Source organism: Balaenoptera musculus, chromosome 11, assembly GCF_009873245.2.
Source record: "Balaenoptera musculus isolate JJ_BM4_2016_0621 chromosome 11, mBalMus1.pri.v3, whole genome shotgun sequence".
Lineage (NCBI taxonomy): Eukaryota > Metazoa > Chordata > Mammalia > Artiodactyla > Balaenopteridae > Balaenoptera > Balaenoptera musculus.
Window position 1 is genome coordinate 23,427,695 of NC_045795.1, and position 22,970 is coordinate 23,450,664.

The following is a 22,970-nucleotide window of genomic DNA, read 5'->3' on the forward strand; positions in this document are numbered from 1 at the left end:
AGTTCTTTTGGATTTACCTCACAAATTTTTTACAAAGTAGTTCTAGTTGGAAGAAAAGAATAGAGAATTATAAGAAAGCTTTATGGAGGCACCATGCAGGTTTGTCGATTTGTAACATTTTAATATCATTTGCTACATGTGGTATACATAGTAAACAGTAGAAACATATGCAGACAGTCTTCATTTTGCATGGTTTTGATATGCGTGTGTTTCAGTTAACATTTTCCTGGCCAGGATGGCTTGGGGTGTGTGTGTGTGTGTGTGTGTGTGTCTTGAATTTGGTGTATGCTTTTTTTACTAAGGATTTTAAAAATCCTCTTGTTAGGTATGTTTTAAGACTGTATAAATTGTTTCTTGCTAAATGTATCATTCTGTAGCATACTTTTTCATTTAACATTGTACATGAGATGAATCCACGTTTATACAAATAGTTCATTTGTTTTCATTGCTGGATAGTAGCCATGGTACGAATATGCTACAATTTCTCTCTCTTTTTCCTCTTCATTGACTTTTAGTTTGTTTTTATCACAGACATGGCTGCCTGCAGTGAACATTTTTGGGTACCTCTCCTTGGTCCCTTGTGTGTCCCGCTAGGATATGTTTGTAAGTGTGGAATTATTGCACTTCTTTACTACGAGATGCCAAATTGTTCTCCGAAGTGATTGTATTAATATATATGTGTACTCTGCCCACCCCCCACGCGCCCTTGTGACATACAGTTCTAGTTTTCTTCTTACCACCCTGGCTGCTCCTTCTCAATCTCCTTTGCCGCCTCCTTTTGCTGTAAATTTGGCATGTTTAAGAGCGTTAACTGGGCTGCTTATTCTGTTCTTACTGCTTTCCTAATCGCTCTAGTTTCACCCAGTCACAGGATTTTAAATATCATCTATACACAGATGGCTCCCAAATATGTATCTCTACATATTTTCATAGTGTAAAAAATAATCGTGTCAAAATTGGTACTCAAATATATTGCAGATCGGATTGTAAATTGGTAATGTTTTTATGAAGGACAACATGGCAATCTCTGTGCAAATTTTTATTTTTTAATTAATTATTTTTTGATTAATTTATTTATTTGGCTGCGTTGGGTCTTCGATGCTGCGCGGGGGACATATATACACTATTATGTATGAAATAGATAACTAATAAGAACATGCTGTATAAAAAACTAAACAGGGGCTTCCCTGGTGGCGCAGTGGTTGAGAGTCTGCCTGCCAATTCAGGGGACACGGGTTCGGGCCCTGGTCTGGGAGGATCCCGCATGCCTCGGAGCGACTGGGCCCGTGGGCCACAGTTGCTGAGCCTGCGCGTCTGGAGCCTGTGCTCCGCAACGGGAGGGGCCGCGATGGTGAGAGGCCCGCGCACCGCGATGAAGAGTGGCCCCCGCTTGCCACAACTAGAGAAAGCCCTCGCACAGAAACGAGGACTCAACACAGCCATAAATAAATAAATAAATAAACTACATTCCTTTAAAAAAAAAAAAAACTAAATAAAATAAAAGTCAAATATTCAAAAAAAAAAGCATTGCATATCTATACAATAAAGTACCATAAGAATTTTTTTTTTAAAAAGGGACTTCCCTGGGGGTCCAGTGGTTAAGACTCTGAGCTCCCACTGTAGGGGGCAGGAATTTGATCCCTGGTCAGGGAACTAAGATCCCACATCCTCATGGTGAGGTTAAAAAAAAAAAAAAAAAAAGGACATAGGAAGATTTTTTTTTTTTAATGAATTAATACTTGGCTGCAGTGGTTTCTCTTGTTGCGGAGCACGGGCTCTAGGCACGCGGGCTTCAGTAGTTGTGGTGTGAGGGCTCAGTAGTTGTGGCCCACGGCCTTAGTTGCTCCGGGGCATGTGGGGTCTTCCCGGACCAGGGATCGAACTCATCTCCCCTGCAGTTGCAGGCAGATTTGTAACCACTGCGCCACCAGGGAAGTCCCTGCATTTACTTTCTTTACATATCTTTCAATCATTAAAAGGTAAAATAAGGGCATGATTAGTTAACAAATGCAAGTTGTTTGGTCAAGAAACCGACTGTTTTATTTTATTATTGTTTTTTTGGCCGCGTCGCGTGGCTTGCAGGATCTTAGTTCCCTGACCAGGGGTCGAAACTGGGCCCATAGCTGTGAAAGCGCCGAGTCTTAACCACTGGACTGCCAGGGAATTCCCATTTTAAAATTTTATTTTATTATCTTTATTATAATTATTACTGACCAAATCTTGATTTAAGCAGGAAAGCCCAATGTACAGGGCATTTTTTTGGTGGTTGGACACAACACTTGTAGCTTCAGCAATCTCAGCACGCCCTCTAGTGTCCATGTGGGCTCAAGGTCTCAATAATTAGAAGATCAATCACTTTGGAGTTTCACCTAGGACACCTGATTGAAGCCATTTGCCAACACTTTGGGGCTCTCATTATTGGCCCATTCTGTTATCCTTCAAGTTTGCCCATGCCTATCAGACTATGTCACCCTATATTTGGATCAGAAAGTGTGATCAGAGCCCCTCTGTCACATCATAGGCCCAAACAGCTGAGGTATGGTGGAGGAAGGCCTGGAGGTCAACGTGCTGAGGGGTGAGGAGGGGCCTGAGGGTGTAGGAGCCAGTCTGGGGAGCTGCAGCAGCCCCAGGTGCTGAGCATAGAGCACTGCCTCTGGATCACCCTCTCTGACCTCCACGTCTGGTCCCTACCTGTCTGTCTGCCATTCCTGTGATCACTGCGGTGGGAGTGGGGTTCCAGGGTCGGTCAGGTGTGGTCTGGTTTGTCTGATACCGCTGTCTCAAAGCTCCATTCCGATATTAGAAACCAAAGCAGACTCATAAATCCTTGCTCTTCCTCCATGAAAGTGGTTCTAGTGTGGTTCTCAAAGTGTGGACCCAGGACAGGCTGCACTGGCATCACCTGGGATGCAATTTTCAGGACCTACCCCAAACCTACTGAATGAGAAACTCCAGAGGTGGGGGCCCAGCACTCTTCATTTGAACAAGCCTTCCAGCAGAATTTTGCTGTTCAAATCAGGCTTCTCTCTCTCTCAAGTCTCAATATTTAGTAGCTGTGACTCCTGAATAGTCAGATGTTGGGACATACTTTCTAGCCAGGAAGCACCTGGTTCCCCAGTCAGCTTAGACTGAGTCCTGGCCTGGCCCAGGCAAAGAAATGAATGTCCTGGATTCTGAGTCATGTTCATTTGTCCTGGGTGTCCACTGGGCTCCTACTTACACCTCAGATTGCAGCTCATATGTTGTCTCTTTTTAAAGGCTTCTGTGACTCCTTGATCAGACCTGACAGACTACATATATGTCCACAAAGCACGTGTGCAGGTTGCACTTATCATTTGCGTTAAAATTTCCTTACCAATCTGCGCCTGAGCAAGACTGGGCCAACCTTGAGTGTAAGGAGAGTGTGGTTCCACCAGCCCCAGCTCCTCCTAAAGGCAGCGCCCAGCACAGAGCAGATATTTAATACACGTTTGACATATGAATGAATGGTCTCTCATAGAGATAGGGAATTGAAACAGGAAACTACAAGCCAAGAATGACTGGGAGGTCAGCCATCTTCCAGATCAGCCAAGCCCAAATCTCCAGATAACTTGTGTCTTGGATCCACATGCTCATCTGCAACCCTGAGGGTAAGTTCAGTGAAATTTAGATTATCCAGTTGGGATGAGTCATTTGGGGGGTGTGGGGGGGAGCACTTGTTGGCCTTAACATTAGGGAAGTTATCTTTGCATTTGTAAAGAGAAGCCTGTTTGATGTGGGAAGAGGGGAGGGAAAATATCGTTTTAGTATGTGTAGGAGTCTTCAGGAGAAAAACTACAGACAGCTCCAGAAATGCTAGGACCCACACTCAGTGACAGAGTGACCCACTCATCTGTCACCCAGGTGGTGCCCAGGTGGGCTTCCCAGGAGGTCCAGTGTCATTTAAGTTTCAAGGTCAACATTTTTTGGAGAATCCAGGCCACACATTCAGTATCTCAGGGACTTAGATTCTCAAGCTGTGAAAATGAAAGACTCCGTGCTACTTTCTCAGGTGTGGTGAGATTAAAATTACGTAACAATCAGTAATCTATAATTGATGGTATTCTTAGTGTTGCCTTTATTGTTCAGCCAACTACCAAACCCAAGAATGGATCAAGGATTGTGGAGGAAGAGTTCATTTCTTCCCTCTGGAGGACCATCAGTAGGGATTTCTGCCCTGTGGAGTCCCAAGGAGAGATGTTGCTTCAAGCTGAGTTGGGAAAGGAGACTTGGACTTTTTCATTAATATTTCATTTTGCATGTTTTAATACTTCATAATAAGTACTTTATCCTATTAAAAAAGTAAAGCTTGCTCAGTCACAGACAACATATAAAAATGTATAGAAACAGAAAGATGGGAAACCATCTGGTGTCTCCACTGGGAGGATCATGGTGAGCCCTTTGGCCCTTAGTTCCCACCAGCTGCTTCCCCTGTATTCGTGTGTCTATACATGACTGCATAGCTGTAGTTAGCTGTAGTCATACATTATGAATTATTTTGAATCTTGTTTTTGAAAACATTATTATTATCAATAAGCGACTTTATGTGATATTACAAACTCTCCTTAAACACTGCTTTTACCAGCTGTATACTACTTCCAAAGAAAAAAGGATATACCTGCTCTTCTGTATCACTTTTTACCATTACAACTAAAATCTGATTAATATTCTTTTTATTTTATTTTATTTTTGGCCACGCTGTGAGGCTTGTAAGGTCTTAGTTCCCTGACCAGGGATCGAACTCAGGCCACAGCAGTGAAAGTATCTAGTCTTTTTATTTATTTATTTATTTATGGCTATGTTGGGTCTTTGTTGCTGAGAGCGGGCTTTCTCTAGTTGCGGCGAGCAGGGGCTACTCTTTGTTGCAGTGTGCAGGCTTCTCATTGTGGTGACTTCTCTTGTTGCAGAGCACGGGCTCTGGTGCTAGGGCTTCAGTAGTTGTGGCTCGTGGGCTCTAGAGCTCAGGCTCAGTAGTTGTGGCACACAGACTTAGTTGCTCCGTGGCATGCGGGATCTTCCCGGACCAGGGATAGAACCCATGTCCCCTGCATTGGCAGGCAGATTCTTAACCACTGCGCCACCACAGAAGTCCCTGATTCATATTCTTATGCCTAGGGAGTTCCCTAGTGGTCTAGTGGTTAGGATTTGGAGCTTTCACTCCAGAGGCCCAGGTTCAACCCCTGGTCAGGGAACCGTGATCCTGCAAGCCACCTGGCATGGCCAAAAATTTAAAAAAATAAAATTCTTACATCTAAATATCCTTCTATATTTTATTTTAAAATCATAGATTTGTTGAATAAAAATTACTGGGTCAAACGGCATGAACATTTTTAAGGCTTGTCATACATGTTTTCAAATTGCTTTTCAAAAGCACTATGCCAGCTTATATTCAACCCATGTTTACTGAGCCCCTACTATGTACTGGGACTGTTCTACATGCTAGAGATACAAGTGGTGACAAGTAGACAAGGTTCCTGTTTTAAAGAACATATATTTCAATGATACAGATGACAAAAGCAATTATTCTGCTATCAGTGATAATTGCTCTGGAGAAAAATATGGCTGGGCTAGAAGATTGGTGGTGGCAATGGCAGGGCAAATATCTCAGAGAGTTTGTTGGACACGATGTTTCTGAGGACTTGACCTTGGGACACTGGACCTGAATGGAGGGGGGGATCACCCATGTGAGTCTCTGGGGAGGAGGTGCACTTGGGGAGTCACAGCAAGGACAGGAGCCCTGGGACAGGACTGGGCTGTGTCAGAGGCCCATGTGAGTAGATGAGTGAGCCGGGCTGCCAGTGGTGGGCTGAGGCCAGGGTGGCCAGAGGGGCCCTGTCATGAGGGGCTTGTAGGCAGTGGTGAGGGACTGGGATTTCATTCTGCCTAAGAAAGGAAGACACTGCAGTGTTCCGTGGGATGTGGTGGTGAGGATGTGCTCTAACTCACAGTTTAAAACTTCATGTCATCTGTTACGTGGGTAAAGGACAGCAGGGCATGAGAGCCAGCAGGGAGCCCACCTGGAAGGCTAGCCTGTTTACTATTGTGGGGAGGATAGTTCTAGGATGGAAGCAGTAGAGCTGTGAGAAGTGACTGGATTTAATGTTGATACATTTTAAAGATGGCGTGAGCAGTAAGTCAATGAAGAACCACACATTTATTTACTTATCTTAATTCCACACTTGATTCCAGGTGGCTTACTGCAACAAACTCAGTGTAATATACGTGAATTATTTAAAAATCAATACAATAATATAAATTTTAAATGTTGAGACTGGGGTTCAAGTTAGAACATTACTAGGCAAGCTGGAATATCTGAAACATTTGTTGAAATGGAGAGTTTACTGTTTACCTAGCCATGGATTTCATTGGCTCAAAATCTCTTACGATTATTGCCTAAAAGAGCCACGGGTGGGACCATAGCTCAGGGTCAGTCCCTTGCTTCCTGCTTCCAGTTCTGTACTTAGAGTAAACCAAATTAATTCCAAGATGTTCAAAGATTAAATCAGCATCTACAAAGTCATTGAGTAAATGTAAAAACCTCAGGAATTCAAGGAGATTATACAGTTTTTCCCAGAAATGACCTCACTGTGTGCTGCTGAAGAGATAGTGTTCTTTCTGGGGGCCCCAAGAGGTAGGGGCTATTGAGCTATAGCCCTAAATAGAGTTGTTCTTTCTACCTAACAGGTCCCACAAAGCCTTACAGCCAACCTCAGTGATGTCATCTGAACTAGGATTTTGGTTTTCTGATGTTGGTTCTATTTGAGCATTTGTGTGGGCTTAAAAGTGTGACAAAGGTTTCCTTGCAATGATATTTCTTTGAGGGAACTTGACATCCACCCTTGGTGGCTCTGACTTCCCTGACCAGTCCCTGGAGGGAATGGACTGTCCTGTACCACTTTTCAGTATCCCTTTGTGTAGGAGTGATCCGTAGACTTGGAGTCACAGGGTCCCCCCATCTCACCCTCCTCCCGAATGCAGAGTCCTTTAAGCCTTTTGGTTGTGGGGGGGGGTGTTTGCAGTCTGCTGATCTGATGAGTGTCATTGTCCCATATCCAGAAATAAAGGCACATGTGACCATAACACCAAAGTCTTGAATGTAGTGCCAAGGTGGGAAGGTTTCCTAAATTTTGACTCTCCATTTACGCCAGTGGTTCCCAACTTGGGTATTCCAGATTTACACAGAGAGAGGGCTGGAGGGGGTGGGGTGGGATGTCTAGAGGCGGAGCTACAGGTGTCCTTCAGGGTTTCTCTCAGTGGTCTTTGCCTCTCTTTTTTCCTGTGGTTCAGAGGAGTTTGTACTCCAGGAGAAGAAGTCTTTTGAAAAGGGTGAGAGATATTCAGAGATGGCTCTGGGGAGGGAAAAGGATGAGGAGTAGAGACAAAGCAGAGTGGAGCTGGGCAAGAGGTGGAATCCGGCAGGAGAGGGGCCTGGCCTGAGGGCAGCAGGTCTGGAGCCCAGCAGGTCACTGTGTGGAGTCCTAAAGCAAGTGAGGAATGGGGAGAGTGCAGACCTTCTATTGGCCAGAAAAATCAGAATTTGACTTTGTTTTGTTTTTGTGTTTTATCAGGATGAATTGGTAAACCAGTCAGAGTGGCAGATTAGGAGCCTACTTTTTTTTTTGAATTTAAATTTTTTTTTTCATTTATTTTTTATACAGCAGGTTCTTATTAGTTATCTATTTTATACATATTAGTGTATATATGTCAATCCCAATCTCCCAATTCATCCCACCACCATCCCCACGCCCCCCCCGCCACTTGGCGTCCATACGTTTGTTCTCTACATCTGTGTCTCTATTTCTGCCCTGCAAACCGCTTTGTCAGTACCATTTTAGGAGCCTGCTTTTCAAAGGAAAAAAGTTACAGTCTCCTCCCAGTTTAAGCTCATCAGAAATCTCCAGGAGAGACCCAGGTCTGCACCAGCTGTGCCTCCCAGGACCGTGTTTTCCCCTCCAACACCTACAGGAAGGGGAGCGGGGATGGGTGTGGAGGTTTTGGGTCCTCCCTACCATGCTTTCTTCCTCTCCAGTTATTGTCTGAGTTTTCTTGCCTCCCCGCCACCATCCCAACCCTTCCTTCCTTCCTTCCTTCCTTCCTTCTTTTATTTTGGCCGCACCGTGCTTCTTGCAGGATCTTAGTTCCCCCACCGGGATTGAACCCGGGCCCTCGGCAGCGAGAGCTAGGAGTCCTAACCACTGGACCGCCAGGGAATTCTCAGTTTCTCTGCGTCCTCTCCTTGAGCCACTGCCAACCCGCGAGCCAGAGCGAGCATCGCCCATATGGGCTGGATGCTCTGACTGAGACACTGCCATTGCCCAGCATTCTTGAAACTTTACATCAGAAAGTCAGTGTCTTGTTCCTCAGACTCGCTCTGAAAGCCTTTATCTTTTCTCAAGGACAAATCGAGGCTCAAGGATAAGGTTTGCCCTGACCTTTTCTCGGCTGGAGGACGCTATGGCACCACGGATTTGGAACGTGGGTTGAGTATAAATGTGACGGGATCCCTTGTGTCCCCACTGATTTGCGCTTCTTTTTATTAGAGTCCGAGCCTCTTATAAATGTTTGTTTATATTCCGTCTACTCCACTAAAAACACCCCTTTGCAAAGCACTTTGAAAGATTCAGGGCTGTGAAAATGGGAAGGATTATCTCAAAATACAGTTTCTGGTGTTGGATTTTAGTTAACATTTTGGTGTTTAAAAATCTGTAACTTATTGACTTTGGGACTTAGTGTCATGATATTTTTAAGTGGAAATATTCACTTCCTGACCCCCTACACAATACAAATCCAAATTTACACTAAAAGAAGATTCCAACATTTCAGATAAATTTTAAGCCACGAATTATCTTACTCCCTGGAGATACCACTGTCAGAACTTTGGTGAGCAATCTTCCAGGTTTTCATCTATTTAAAATATATATTTTGGGGACTTCCCTGGTGGTCCAGTGGGTAAGACTCCGAACTCCCAATGCAGGACGCCTGGGTTCCATCCCTGGTCAGGGAACCAGATTCCACATGCCACAACTAAGAGTTCGCATGCTGCAGGTGCAACCAAATAAATAAAAATAAATTTTAAAATAAATAAAATATATATTTTGTAAGTGGTGTTAGTGGCATTATAATTCAGTACGTTCTCTAGCTTTTACAGAAGCTTAAAAGTGTGTTGGGCACATCTTTTCATAGCAATACATTAAAATCTATCTTACTCCTTATATTGGCTGCATGGAATTACGTCACAAGGCTTTTCTTTGGGGACAGTGGAAATGTTCTACATCTTCACTGTGGTAATGGTGACATGGGCGTGTAAATTGCCAAAACTCAAACCAGCTGTGCATTTCAAATAGATGCATTATATTGTATGTAAAGTATGTCCCTTCAAAGTTGATTTTTAAAATATTATCCTCTTTGGAATTTGTACTTTGGTTAGGTAAGCAAAACAAACAAAACACCTTGTTCTTGTTGCTAAGAGCTACACCCTGCACATCTGGAGGTGAAGAGTCCTGCTGTGTGCAACTTACTCTCCAGCAGTCCGGCAATAACAGTAATAGCCGTCTATTTATGCATTCAGAGAGAGACCAAACAGCTATGGCAAACGTTGAATAAATGACAGAACTAGATAAAGAATAAAAATAAACGTTAGAAATCATAAAATTACATCGTTAAAAATTTATTTCCCCGTAGGTTTTTCCTCCCTTTTTCTTCTCTTTTCCTTTTTTCAACCCTTTCCCCCTTCCCTTCCTCCCTCCTTTTTCCACTCTCTCCTTTAGGGCTTATCCCCTGCATATTCAAACACACGAACACACGTGACTCACCTCGGACCGGTCTGGTACCGACGCCCAAGTCGACTCTCACCGAGGCGTTTTGTAAACGATGAAGCGTTGCCCGGCTCCGCTGTTACCGTATCATTTCGGGCAGTCACCCCAGTCTTTGAAGGAAGTCACACTGGGTCTAAAGTAGTTTCTTCCCTGAACGTGGCAGAACCTCGGTGGTTTTTTTGTTTTTGTTTTTGTTTTCTGGATCTCTGCTTTTCATTCGGGCAGGCAGGACCGGATTCAAAGGCCAGGTCCGCGGCGGGCGCTTTCCTTCCTGAGGGCGACGCGAGGCTGTAGGAAGTGTACTTAGATCCTAGAATCTAAGGGTGGGCCCCGCGGCGGAGGGGGCTGGAAGAAGCAGCTCCGAACTCAGAATCAATCCAGAGGCGGTTTAAAATAAGTCGGATTCCAGATCTCTCGTCAGACCTACGGACTCGGAATTTCCGCGGACCCGGGCAGGTCTGCATTTTCGCAGCCTGCAGCTGTAATTGCCGAGCAGTGTGAGGACCAGAAGCCTGAATGCAGCTCACTCCTCTCCCAACCTGCCCGTAAGAGCCTTTATTCTGCTTTTATATCCGCGAACAACTTTTATTTCCTTTAAACCAGAGTTAGGGGTTGGGTGATCTTCTAAGGGTGCAGCGGAGCCGCGCCTTGGGTTATGCAAGCATGCGCGCTGGCTGTTTTCAGTTTCCTTTCGGGACCCGGCGGCAGTGCGAGACGTCTGCGCAGAGAAAGACGCCAGTGTGCTGATGAGTCCAGGGGTATAAAAGGGAGAGTGGAGGGAGAAAAAGTAGTTTATAGGGCAGAGCAGGGGAGGCTGGAGGCAGGGTGGGGTGGAGGGAAAACACTTTGTACAGAAGACTAGCTGCGACGCTTGATGGGGGAGGGGCAGCCGCGCCTAAATCCGGGAGAGCAACCCAAATCTGGAGTCGTACCTCCCACGAAGAGTAGATGGCTTTATCTCTCATTGCAGTCATCTCTAAATGCTGTGAGACAAACCTAACATATTAGTATTAGTATTAAAAGTCTTTTTTGGGGGAGAGGGGGTGTGACTCGAATGAGACAGTTTGCTGGAGCTGCCACACCTAGCGAGTCTTTGAAGGAGGATGGTCATGGAGGAAAGGGCTTGTCAGGAGAGCTGGGTTCCATCTGCCTCTCTATACTTTCACTACCCTTGTGACCTTTCGCAATGAAAAGAAACTCTCCGAGATGGGACAGGACCCAATCCCTGACCTGCTAAATAAAGTGATGGTCAAAGTAATTAATTAATAAAAGTTTGAAATCTGAGAAATTGTTAAAACGTTCTGAGGCACGACATTTCCATCCACAGGAAAAGTATTGGATAAGGGTCTTAGTGGAATGGTTACTAATGAGAGGCAGAGTACAACTTTAAAAAAAGCAGGGGCTTCCCTGGTGGCGCAGTGGTTGAGAGTCTGCCTGCCAATGCAGGGGACACGGGTTCGAACCCTGGCCTGGGAAGATCCCACATGCCACGGAGCAGCTGGGCCCCTGAGCCACAATTGCTGAGCCTGCGCGTCTGGAGCCTGTGCTCCGCAACAAGAGAGGCCGCGATAGTGAGAGGCCCGCGCACCGCGATGAAGAGCGGCCCCCGCTTGCCACAACTAGAGAAAGCCCTCGCACAGAAATGAAGACCTAACACAGCCATAAATAAATTAATTAATTAATTAAAAAAAAAAAAAAGCATTTGCAGGGAGACAAAGACGAAATGAACACAGTTCCTGATTCTAAAGTGGCCCATTGTCTAACGTGGGGAATATAAAATGGTCAGATGGGGTTCAAGGCAGGGCACACTTGGTTCCATCAGGGAAGTTTCAACCAGGGCTAGACCAGTGATTCTAAAACTTGCCTACACATTTGGAATCACTGAGGGGGCTTTAAAAGATACGAAGGCCTAGGTTCAACCCAAGGGATACTGATTCTGTTGGTTTTGGCCATGGCCTAGACATATGGATAGTAAAAACTCCCCAGGTGGTTATATAAGCAATCAGGTTTGAGGACCATGGCGTAGGAATGCCAAAGACCAAGAGATGTGTGTTGGGGATAAGGCACAGCTTTCAGTAGAAGGAGGCTTTTTTCAGGATGGCATTATTGTTATTATAGTATTATTGAAATATAGTTCATGTATCACATAATTCACCCTTTTAAAGCATACAGTTAGATAGTTTTTAGTATAATCCCAAGGTTGTACCACCCTTACCACCAGCTAATTGGGATGATCTTTTAGGATGTGCAGTTCTGATGGGCTGGAAGGCAGAGGAGAGTAATCCACAGGAGGGCAATATGTAAGCAGTGGCATCCTGATGGGACAGGGCAAGGAAATGGGGGGAGCCCACTTTTACTGCAGCCCAGGGGAGATGTCACCAGAGAAGTGGAAGATGATGCCAGACAGCTGGTTGTGGCAGCTGCAGGCTTTGATGGTGGAGTAGAGACCTTATGTGTTAATTCTGCAGATGGGGCAGCTGTGGATGGCTGGGGCCTTATGGTTATGACTAGAGACAGGCAGGAGTTTAGGAAGCCTTTCCAGTTCTCTAGGCTGAGGTAGATGAAAGCCTGGACTAAGATAGTTGCAGTGGGACTGAAAAGGGGTTGGAGGAGCTGACTGTGAGCCCATGAGAGGCAGGGGAAAGGGGATCAGAAGGGACCAAGCTGGTGATGCTTAAAGAGAACTTGGGGAGGGAGAGAGGCTGGTGTGCGGGGAAAGGGGTAGAGTTTGCCTGTACATCTGTTGGGTTTGAGGGGCAGATGGGCCCAGAGGCGCAGATGTCCTGAGGCAGGTTGGAAAGGGAGTCTGGAGAGGTTGGTGTTGGGGTAGATCACGGGGAACCACCTCATTGGGCCTGAATCAAGAGGCTGCCTTGGGAGAGTGTGGATACCTATAGGCTGAGGCCACAGGAAAAGAGACGTGGCTCGGTCTTGGAGTCAGTGGGAGGAGAAGGAGATTATAATGGTGGAAACATCTAGAAGAGTTTGAACTCTTGAGTCCTTCATCTGGGGAAGTGGCTTCTGAGAGGCAGAGCTGCTGAAATCTGCAAATCTGGTCTCAGCGGACTGTTGCCAGTACCTCTGCTGTGCAAGGTGGAGGGAGGGGTTATGTGAGAGAAGTTGTGCCTGAAGGAAGAAGCCCCGAAAGGCCGGAAACGTGGGGTGTCTCTGAAGCAGCCTTGTGAGACCTTCCCTGCCGTGGGCGGGGAGTCTTCTTTGCAGGGGAGGGAGGCGGTGATCTGGGTGCTTCTGGCGGGGGGGGGCGCCCTAACTCTCTGCTGCTCAGAGCCTGTCCCTTCAGCATTTGTCTGCACTCACCCTCCGTCTCACCTTCCTGGGGATCCTAAGGCTTTTCTAGCCTCCAGGCTTTTCTAGGCAGCGGAGGCGGCCGGATGGCGGTCCCCGCTCGGGGGAGGGAGGACAGGGACCGGGACGGGGCGGGGGCGGGGCCAAGTTTTTAAACCTCCGTGCGGGCCGTCTCCGCTGCCAGTGCGCCGCCGCCGCCCGGCTCAGCGCCGCCCGCTCGGCTGCTGTCCCGGAGCCTCTGGGAGGTTGGCGCTGCTCTTTGTCCTGCCGTTTCTAGCCGGCGCTGCCCTTTCTGTGCTCCCGGCTACCGCCGCTGGTGAGTGGCGTTCATTGAGGTCCTCAGCCGGGAGCCTGGGGCGGTTTCAGGGTACGGGTGGGATTCGGTGAGCGTCGCGGGGACCGTCTCACTGGCGGTGCAGCGGGGTGGGGAGTGGGGGGCGGGGTGAGGTCGGGGAGGGGCCGGGAGCTGCTCGGGGCCTGTGGCCACCACGGCACGTTCCCGTTTTTCAGTCTCTTTCCAACTCCCACCCTCTGCTCCCACTGCTGCACCCGCCCTCCCTGCTTTCCTCTTCCTCACACATCCCCGTCCTCTGACTCCCCTGGGTGGGAAGGCTGCCCCCAAGCCCGGGTTGCTCCCGTCAGAGGCGATCAAGGGCTCTTGGAGGTCCGACGCTCAGGCGGCCACTTCCCACCGGTGTGTGGGGCTCCCTCAGGCCCCTGAGCGCTGTCCTCTCCTCCTGTTCTCAGCTCTGCCCTCTTCCCGTTTCTGGCCTTGGGAATCGGGGAGCTTCCAGGCAGGCAGCGCTCAAGGGCCTCAGTCCTTGGAGTTGGGGGTCTCTTTCTAGTGACCAGGAGCTCTAGGAAGGGCCCAAGGGGCCTGAACCACACTTCCTACTGCTGTGGGCACCGTGGCCGATCCTGACTTTCACTGAGAGAAGCGACAAAATATGTTTTCACATGTTCAGATACAGGGAAGTCATTCTGGCTTATACATGAACTAAGTTGAATTTTGCGCTAAGTAAATTGCCTCTTTGTGGCCTGTCAGACATACATTGTACATCTGCTTTAATTATTAAAGGAAAGGGCACATTGACCAGAAGTAAAGAATGTCCATGTTAAAAATAAAGACTAAATGCCCCTCTTCCTGGGACTCCAACGCTGGTTCACCTTTGACGATAAGACTCCCTTCCCAGGTGCCAAGGCTATACTGTATGTTCTGCATGTGTACGTGCTGGTCTGGTTTTGTTTGTTTGTTTTTAAACCTTGGAGAAATGTAGCCCTGACTTGCTTAATGTTCTTTGTTCTGACAAGATATACAACTGCGCTAAAGGGGAATTCCCTGGCCGTCCAGTGGTTAGGACTCAACACTTTCATGGCCTTGGGCCCGGATTCCATCTCTGGTCCCGGAACTAAGATTTTGGCATGGCGAGGCCAAAAAACAAACAAAACAAAAACACAACGACAACAAAAAAAACCCACAAGTGTGCTGAAAACCCTGCTTCTCCAGAGCAGTTTCTCAGAGTTATCTGGGAAGCTGGCTTCCCGGCTAGTCCTTAATTTGGCTCAAATAAAACTCTCTATTCTTATTATAGATTGTTTATTGATTATTTTCACTGACAGAAGTTAGAGTGTGACAGCTTTGGAGCCAAGGGATTCTTCCTGTGATTTCTGTGGTCTCCACTCCGCACCTCCCCCCTCCCCTGCCAATGTTTACTCTAATTTTCTGCTATGCCCATGTTCCCACCCCTGATTCTCTCCTTGCCTCCTCCCCTGCCGTCACTTGTGCCCCCTCAGGATTTGTCCTCCCCCTCCCTGCTGTCCCCTCCCCTCTGTGGTTCTCTGATCCCTTCCTACGGCATCCTCACCCTCATCGCCTTTCCCACCACCGGGCCCTCTCCTCCTCTCATGGCTTTTTTAAAACATTTATTTTATTTTATTTTTTATTTTGGCCACGCCCCAACCCTGCAGGTTGCAGGATCTTAGTTCCCCGACCATGGATTGAACCTGAGCCTTCACAGTGAAAGCGTCAAATCCTAACCACTGGACCACCAGCAGACTCCCCCCTCATGGGTCTTTACCTGCAAGGATCAGACACCTGCATGGCTCCTACCTCCCCCCAGCTTTCACTAACCTTACATTTCTGCGGATGACTTTTGCCCAGGGGGACTTCCCTCCCTCATCACTACCCTATGTTATCACCAGGGGGAGCTCTGCTGCTAATGATAACTGGGCCTTGAGCACAGTGCACAGCCCCTGTGGGAGGACCTCTCCCCCGGTCTTGGCACCCATCCTCCTAGCTCCGCCCCAGTGCAGGCACCTGCTCTTGGCCCTCGTTCAGTGTGGGCGTTTCACCCAGCACTGCCCCTTCCCCACTCCTGCATCCTAAACCTCACCCTCTTGAGACCTCCACTCTCCAGGCCTCAGCTGCTGGACTCCACTTGCCCTGGTCCCTCTGCACCTACCATCATGGCACCTTGCCCAGCTCCCACTCCTTGCCCGAGTGCCTTGGGCCCTCACCACGTTCTCATCAATCACAAGCTTCCTCCCAGGAATCACCATGCCATCCTCACCCTCCCTCAACCAGAGCCCCCCTCCTCTCCTGTCTTCACCCAAACCCAAGGTCCCCCAGAGTCACCCCTGAGGCATGCTCATCCCCTGCCCCCCAATCCAGGCCCTCACCACTGTCTCCTCTGCAGCCCCTTGCCCTTCCTCCCTCCCCAATAGGAATACTACCCTTGGTCCAATTGCCCACCTCCTTGGCCTTCATCACCCTCTCTTAGGTTCACTGACCCCAGTGGGCTCTCACTACCTCAACCATGTATCCAAAATCCTTGTTGATGCCACTTGGTGAGTTGGCCTTTCCCTACAGGGGGTCTTCCCCCAGCCCCGCCCTCCTGTGCTGGCTGCCTGACCCACACCCTCTGTGGAGGTGTGACCTGCCCCCAACCACTCCCACTGTGCAGGTCCCTCCCAATGTGCACCTTGGCTTTCCAGTTCTATTTTCTCTTGCCACCGCTCCTTCTAATTCTCCATGGCCCTTGGGCACATGGCACTGACTCAGGCCCCCAACACCCACCTCTCCCAGGGGACACTGGCAGGTCCAGCCACCTCCCCACCTGGGGCCTCACCATGCCTCTTGCACTCTGGGCCCAGACCCACTGCTTCACCTCCACCAGGGGTACTGGCCCACCTTCCACTCTCTTAGGGCCACAGCCCAGCCCCTCAGGCCCCTCTGCCTCGTGCCTCACCCTCCCTTGAGCCCACCTCGTCCATGATGAACCTGCCCCACGGGCAGCAGCCCTTGCTCTCCGTCTCACCTGACCGGCCTCTGACCAGCGATGCCTCTGATCCTGGGCTGACACTGCCCCTCCCTCCCCTCTGACTCCACCTCCCCTCACCTGGTCTTCCTGCCTCTCCCTTGCCCCCTGCAGGCCAGCCTCTCCCCTTGGCCTCCTGCCTGGACCCTTAGGGAGCTGGTGCCTCCCTGTCCTGGCACTTGTCCTGAATGTTTGCCCATCTGCACCCCTCCCTCCACTCCTCAATTCCCCTCTCCTTCACTCCTCTTTTTCTTTTTTCCCCGTGTTGGAAAAATTCTCATTGTGGTCCCTTGTACACGTGCATGTTCTGCATCCTCAGTCCTGGAGCAGGTCAGGACAGCAGAACTTGTCTGGTAAACATTTGATGTGCACTTGTTTCTGGAAAGCTGTTTCATCTGCAGTTCCCCCTTCCCCAGGATCACACAGTCTTCATTACAACCTCACGGTGCTGTCCCGGGATGGATCTGTGCAGCCCAGCTTTTTCGCTGGGGGACACTTGGATGGCCAGGCCTTCCTGCACTGTGACCGTGAGACAGGCAGGGTAGAGCCCCGGGGACTGTGGGCAGAAGAGCTGGGAGCTGAGACGTGGGACACAGAGTCCAAGGACTTGACAGAGACCTGGAAGGACCTCAGAAAGCTTCTAGCAGAAATCCTGTCCCTGCAGGAGGAGAAAGGAGGTGAGAGTGGGGAGGGTCCGAGACTGCTGTGAGGCATTTCACTGGATTAGGGGGCAGGTCCAGAGGACAGAGGTCTGTGAGTTCAGCAGGGAGGTGGCCATGACTCAGCAGCACTGGGAAGACATGGAGGGGAGCAGGGAGGGAGCCCTCTGGCTGGAGTTTCTCACTTGGGTGGGAGGACAGAGGGACATGGGGACTGGAGGAGTCACTGCTGGGGTGGGGTGGGGTGCAGGTGTGAATTCCCTCCAGGAGATGGTGGGCTGTGAAATCCAAGAAGACAACCACGCCTGGGGCTTCAGGTTTCTCTGCTATGATGGGGAGCTCCTCCTCTCCTGTCACCCAGAGACCCAGGGTTGTACAGTGCCCCAGTCCTTGGCTCGGAACTGGGCCATGGAAATGGAGAAGTTCGGGGACACAGATAGCTTTCAAAGCAAGTATTACTGGGCCCACGTGCAGGGAGAGCTTTGTGGAAGACTGCGGGGCTATCTGGAATCCTGGACAGGCTTCAGGGAGAGAACAGGTACTGCTCCTGGACCAGGGCCCTTCCTCTCCCCCAGACCCCTAGAGCCTCCACGCCGTGACTCTGCCCACAGAGACCCTCCCTGTCCTCTGGGTGCATATATGCTCTGTTGGCGTGGTGTCCTGCAATTTCCTGCTCTGTTAAATCCCTATAGAAAGATGGGCAGGTGGGGAGGGGAATGAACCGCCCCGGTGACAATCATCCAGGGAGCAGTGGGCCCTCTGACAGAAACTGTACCAGGGAAGGTGGGTGTCAGTCAGGAGAGGAAGGCCCTAGACTGGAGTGGGCCCCCCTGGCTCCCAGCCTGCCTGTCCCAGAAAGTTCCCTGCTGGTCCCCAGGAGCCCACCCCGCACGGCCCGCTCCTCAGCATCAACACGTGGATCCAAGAGAGTGAGGCCCCGTCACAGCCCCTCCCCTGCCCGGCCAAAGGAACTGGGCCCCAGCGTGCAGAACAGACTTGGAGCAGGGCTGGGGTGGGCGGGGGCTCAGCCAGAGGCGGAGAGCGGGCAGCAGCAGCCCTGTTCTCTCCGTCTTCCTCAGAGGGAGCAGGGCTTGGCCCCGGGCCTCACTGGCTCTGTGCTTTCTCCCCCAGGGCCCCCAGCCGTGAACGTGACCCGCAGCCAGGACTCGGAGGGCACAGTCAACCTCACATGCTGGGCTTTCGGCTTCTTTCCCCGGAATAGCTCAGCGGCCTGGTTTTGGGATGAGGAGCCCATGAGGCGGGACACCCAGCAGTCAAGGGTGTCCTGCCTGATGGGAACGGGACCTACCGGACCTGGGTGACCATAAGGGTTCCCCAAGGAGAGGAGCAGCGGGTCCAGCGCCACGTGGAACACAGCGGGAATCACAGTGCACACTCTGCGCCCTCTGGTGAGCCTGGGGTGATCCTGGAGGGGGTTGTGACCCTGGGAGGGTCAGAGGCCAGGATCAGGGAGAGGAGAGCAGACCTGTGGCTCTGGGGTGCCTGGGTTATATAGAATAAGGCCCTTTCTCAGGAGAGACCCTGGTGCATCAGAGTCAGTGGCGGACCATCCTGGGTGTTGCTGACTTTGCTCTTGTTTTTATCATCGGGCTTTGTGTCCTTTGCTGCACGAAGAAGAAGAAGAAGACAGCATCAGCTGTGGGGAGCCCAGGTGAGAAATCTGGGCAGGGGGTGGGGATGGGAGGGGCTCTGCCTGGGATGTAGGGTCCCCCTCGTGTCCCTCTGCACAGATATGAGAGGATGACAAGCCTCTGTTCCAGGAGCTGGACACTGGGGTATTTGTGAAGGGAATGGGAGCCACGTCTGTTCTAACCCCTTGGTCCTGCCCAAGGCCAGGGCCAGGCTGGGGCCCTTAGTGTCCAGCAGGGGCCTCTCTTTGCTCTGGGTGAGACTGGGCGCAGTGAGGGTTTCAGCTCTCTGCTCTGTTCTCATCTTTTTCTGTCTACTCTCAGCTCGTCAGGCCTCATCTAGGGGTGATATGTTGGGTCATGTGCTGGTTGGGAGGGTCTAGGTGATCATGGATTGATTCAGAGGGAACCTGCAGTAAAGTGTCTGTGAGCTTGTGGGGAGGGGTTAAAAACTGAGGAGGAATTCAGAGGCCAGGCATGGGCTTATCACTTCCTATCTGCATTTCTCTCCCCAGTTTTTCAGCCATCATTATGAATCCAAGGAGCTACTGTATAGCGCAAGGAATTCTACTTAAGGCTCTGTGGTGACCTAAATGGGCTGGAAATCCAAAAAAGGGGGGCTATATGTATATGTATAGCTGATTCAGTTTGCTGCACAGTAGAAACTAACGCAACATTATAGAGCAGCCATACTCCAGTAAAAATTTTTTAAAAGAAAAGATAAATATAAAACTTCAGTTTAAATAAATTTAGTTTTATACAGAAAAAAAAAAAAGAATCCAAGTAAAAGAATCATAAGGCTCAAACTAGGGTTCAGTGGATGGTGCCAGAGCCCTGCCTGTAATGCGCCCTTGTGAGGCCCCACTTAGAGATGTTTTGCAACCTCTCCAAGTCCTCCTCCATGAACTGTCTTCTGAGTTTCGTTTCCTCTGGGTCACCCACAGCCTGCATCCTTCTCAAGGTCCCATCACGTGCCCCCATGCTTGCTGGAATTTCCTTGCCCATAATATAGGGGAGTAGTGAGCAGATACCCCTTGACCATTTGGGGAGAGGAGAACAGCCAATCCTTGGACAACTGGGGTCACTGATTTTATCTCACCTCCAGGTTCTTTCCTGTCCAGCCCCTCGGGACACAGTCCAAGGGCTCTTTAGAGGAGGGCACTGGGTCTGTGTTCTGTGGCCTCACCCTGCCCTCCCTGAGCCAGTTCCCTTGCTCATGGTGGTCACTGCCCTGTAGATTTGGAGAAGGGGATGGTCACATTGATTTCCCCATCATCAGGTTGCTTGAGGGGAGGGGAAAAGAGCAGCAGAGCTTTGTGTTTGGCAAAGAGCAAAGGCAGAGCGTGGAACAGTGAAACGGTGGCATGTGCAGAGACTCAGCTCCTTCTGTTGATGCCACCTCTTTGTGTCACTGGCGTGCTTGGGGACGTGGTTTCTCATCCACGAGCCCAATTCCCTTATCATTTGGCCTTCAGCCTGGGCATACAGGGATGGTTAGTCACCCTGCCCCGCAGCAAGAGGCTCTGTCCATGCAGCACCCAGAGCAGGGGACCAGGCAGCTCTGTAGTTGCTCCTGCTCTCACCTGGGGCACCCCCGACCCCTCCCCACCCACTCCACCCCCAGGGAACATGAGTTCTGGTTCCGTTGAGACAGAAACGGTTGTCTTGTATGTCACTGGGGCATTTGCTGGGAAAACAGTGTGAAGATCATGTGCTAATTTCTCAAAATTACTTTTTAAATTTTTGATGTCCAATACAAATGTTTATGACTTCAGATGGCAAAGCTCAATAGGATTTCCTCCAATACTGACTTTGCGGTGCATATTAAATGAAAGAGGAATTCAAAAGGGGCGCTGGTCTGGAGCCTGTGCTCCCCAACAAGAGAGGCCGCGATAGTGAGAGGCCCGCGCAACACGATGAAGAGTGGCCCCCGCTTGCCACAACTAGAGAAAGCCCTCGCACAGAAATGAAGACCCAACACAGCCAAAAATAAATAAATAAATAAATAAAAATTAAAAAAAAAAAAAAAAAAAAGGGGCGCTGCCTGTGGGAGGTGGAGGGTGGCAGTGGCAGTCCCAGGGTGCAGAGGGGGCCAGGTACAGCCTCGGGCTGGGGGTGTCCCCCCCATCCACATTGAGCAGCAGATCCCTACAGCAAGGGAGGGCGGCCTGGTTGAATCCCTGCCTGGAACAGGGCAGGAGGGACTGTGCAGCCTCAGCCTAGCAGCAGCACTTGGGGTGGAGTTGGGATTCCAGGAGCCGGTGGACCTGGAAGGAGGAGAGAAGACCAAGTGCACCCTGAGAGCCTGGGCGGGGAGTGAGGGTCGCGGCAAGGCCAGGCGTCTGCAAGCCAGGGGTGCTCCAGGGTCAGGTCAGGGGCAGGGCCTGTGGCAGCCCAGTTTTTCTAGACGGGGCTGCTGTCACCTGGGCTTCCCGATGGGCTTTCCAGTTAGGAGCTGCTGGCTCAGGGCTGGGGGCGGGCAGGAGGTTGCGCTGCAGGTGGAGGTCAGGGCCTGAGGTGGAGCCGGGCAGTGGAACAGGTGCTTGTGCAGGTGAGGAGGCCCGAGAACGGAGGAGAGGAAGGAGTTGTGTGTGTGTCCACTCCCAGGCCTGGAGGAACACGGAGTCGGGACCCGTCTGTGACAGAGCCTCGCACTGTGTCGGGGATGGGTCCGGGCTTAAGGCGGGAGGGCTTTGGGTTTCCACTCCTGGATCTTGTCCTTTCGTCCTGCCGACCTTTGTCCCTGTCGTGGAGGGTGGTGGAAGCAGGGACAGGTGATGATGCTGGGGAGTCAGGGGAGGAGTCCAGCAAGGGCTGGGCAAAATGGGGGCAAAATAGGAGGGGTGTTTTCTTCCCTCAGAGAAGGACAGAACCTGACTTTGGAGCAACTGAAGGAGAATCTCTGAGGGAATAAAGAGCAATATTCTGCAGCCAATTGGTCATTTATTTATTGGTTTTTCCTTTTCCCCAAAGCCGTTAGCCTACAAGACCTGGATCGATGCCAGATGGAGCCAAGTGACCATAATGGCCTCACACAACCGGGATTTCAGTCCTTGTTGTCAGACCCTGTGTCCATCAATTCCACTGTGGAAGCTTAGAATCTGCTGCCAGAGGCCTGAATTCAGCTCCCTCTACTGGTCGTACTAGCACTTTCCCTTTTGTGTGTGTTCTGTTATTTATTTTATTATTTTAAAATTATTTTTATTTTAAAAAATTTATTATTATTATTTTTTGAGGTGGAGTTTATTTACAATATAGCACTTTTCCCTCTTGATGCCTCAGTTTCTTCATCTATGAAATGAGAAAAACAGTGTTTATTTCCAGTTGTGGTGGGGACGATTAAAAGCGTTCATATATGAGGTGGGTGCAGATGCACTACACTAATTACTAACTCTATTTTTGTTTTTTTATGTTATAATAGAATACATGGATAATAATTCAATTATTACGAATAAGCTTTATCAGTAAGTTTCCTCACTGTGGCTTCTCCCAAAATGACTAATAGCAGCTTTCTGGAAACTTGAGGTTCCCTTCACACCCTGTCACACTTGTATATGCATTACTTCATGTCTGCAATATCTATATAATTTCATATTAAAAGTTTTAATTGCTCTTTAAATGTACACGTCTGGTCTGTTTTATTTCACGTGTCTGGGAAGGGACAGCGAGTAAGATTCTGGGGAGAAGGAGGGGTCTATCTCACTGCCTTGACACGGCGCTAAAAATTCTCCACCTCTCTCTCCCCTCCAGCTCCCAGTGACTGACAGATTCACAGCAAAGCATAAAGGGCTGGGAGAAAATACACCTGGGGCCAGTGTTCAGGGGCTGACGCTGGGCGGGGAATCTCCCCTGAACAGTTGTAACCCTCATGTGATGAAGCAGAGCTGAAGGGTGATATCATGGGAGGGGGACAGGGACAGGGATTTGGGGTTTCCTGATTATGAGGAATAGGGGTCAGTCTGCTTCTAGGGTGATGTGACTGCTGGGAACCCTTGGGCTGAGGTGAGAGAGTAAAGGAACCCAGAAGGCAGAGGAATCAATCAAGCATCAGCATCTCCCTCCATCAGTTCAGACTGATTTCTGCAGGGCAGATGGGGAGGTGAGATTTCTCCATCTGATCCTCAGTCCTTCCTGACTTCTGGTCTTGGGGCACACAGGTGAGTGATGCTCTTCTTGGTCAGGACAACCTTAGCCCCACCCGGGTAA

The 22,970-nt window shown here is 49.7% G+C and overlaps 1 protein-coding gene across 1 annotated transcript; it reads left to right on the top strand.

Moving 5' to 3' along the window:
• Nucleotides 1-10,466: 10,466 nt before the first annotated feature.
• Nucleotides 10,467-22,413, top strand: LOC118903669 (MHC class I polypeptide-related sequence B-like). The gene is given in 7 exon segments (XM_036868940.1): nt 10,467-10,591; nt 16,873-17,133; nt 17,366-17,653; nt 18,247-18,390; nt 18,393-18,524; nt 18,650-18,787; nt 21,738-22,413. Coding segments are annotated over 7 exon segments (1,191 nt in total). The 5' UTR covers nt 10,467-10,488; the 3' UTR covers nt 21,863-22,413.
• Nucleotides 22,414-22,970: the final 557 nt, after the last annotated feature.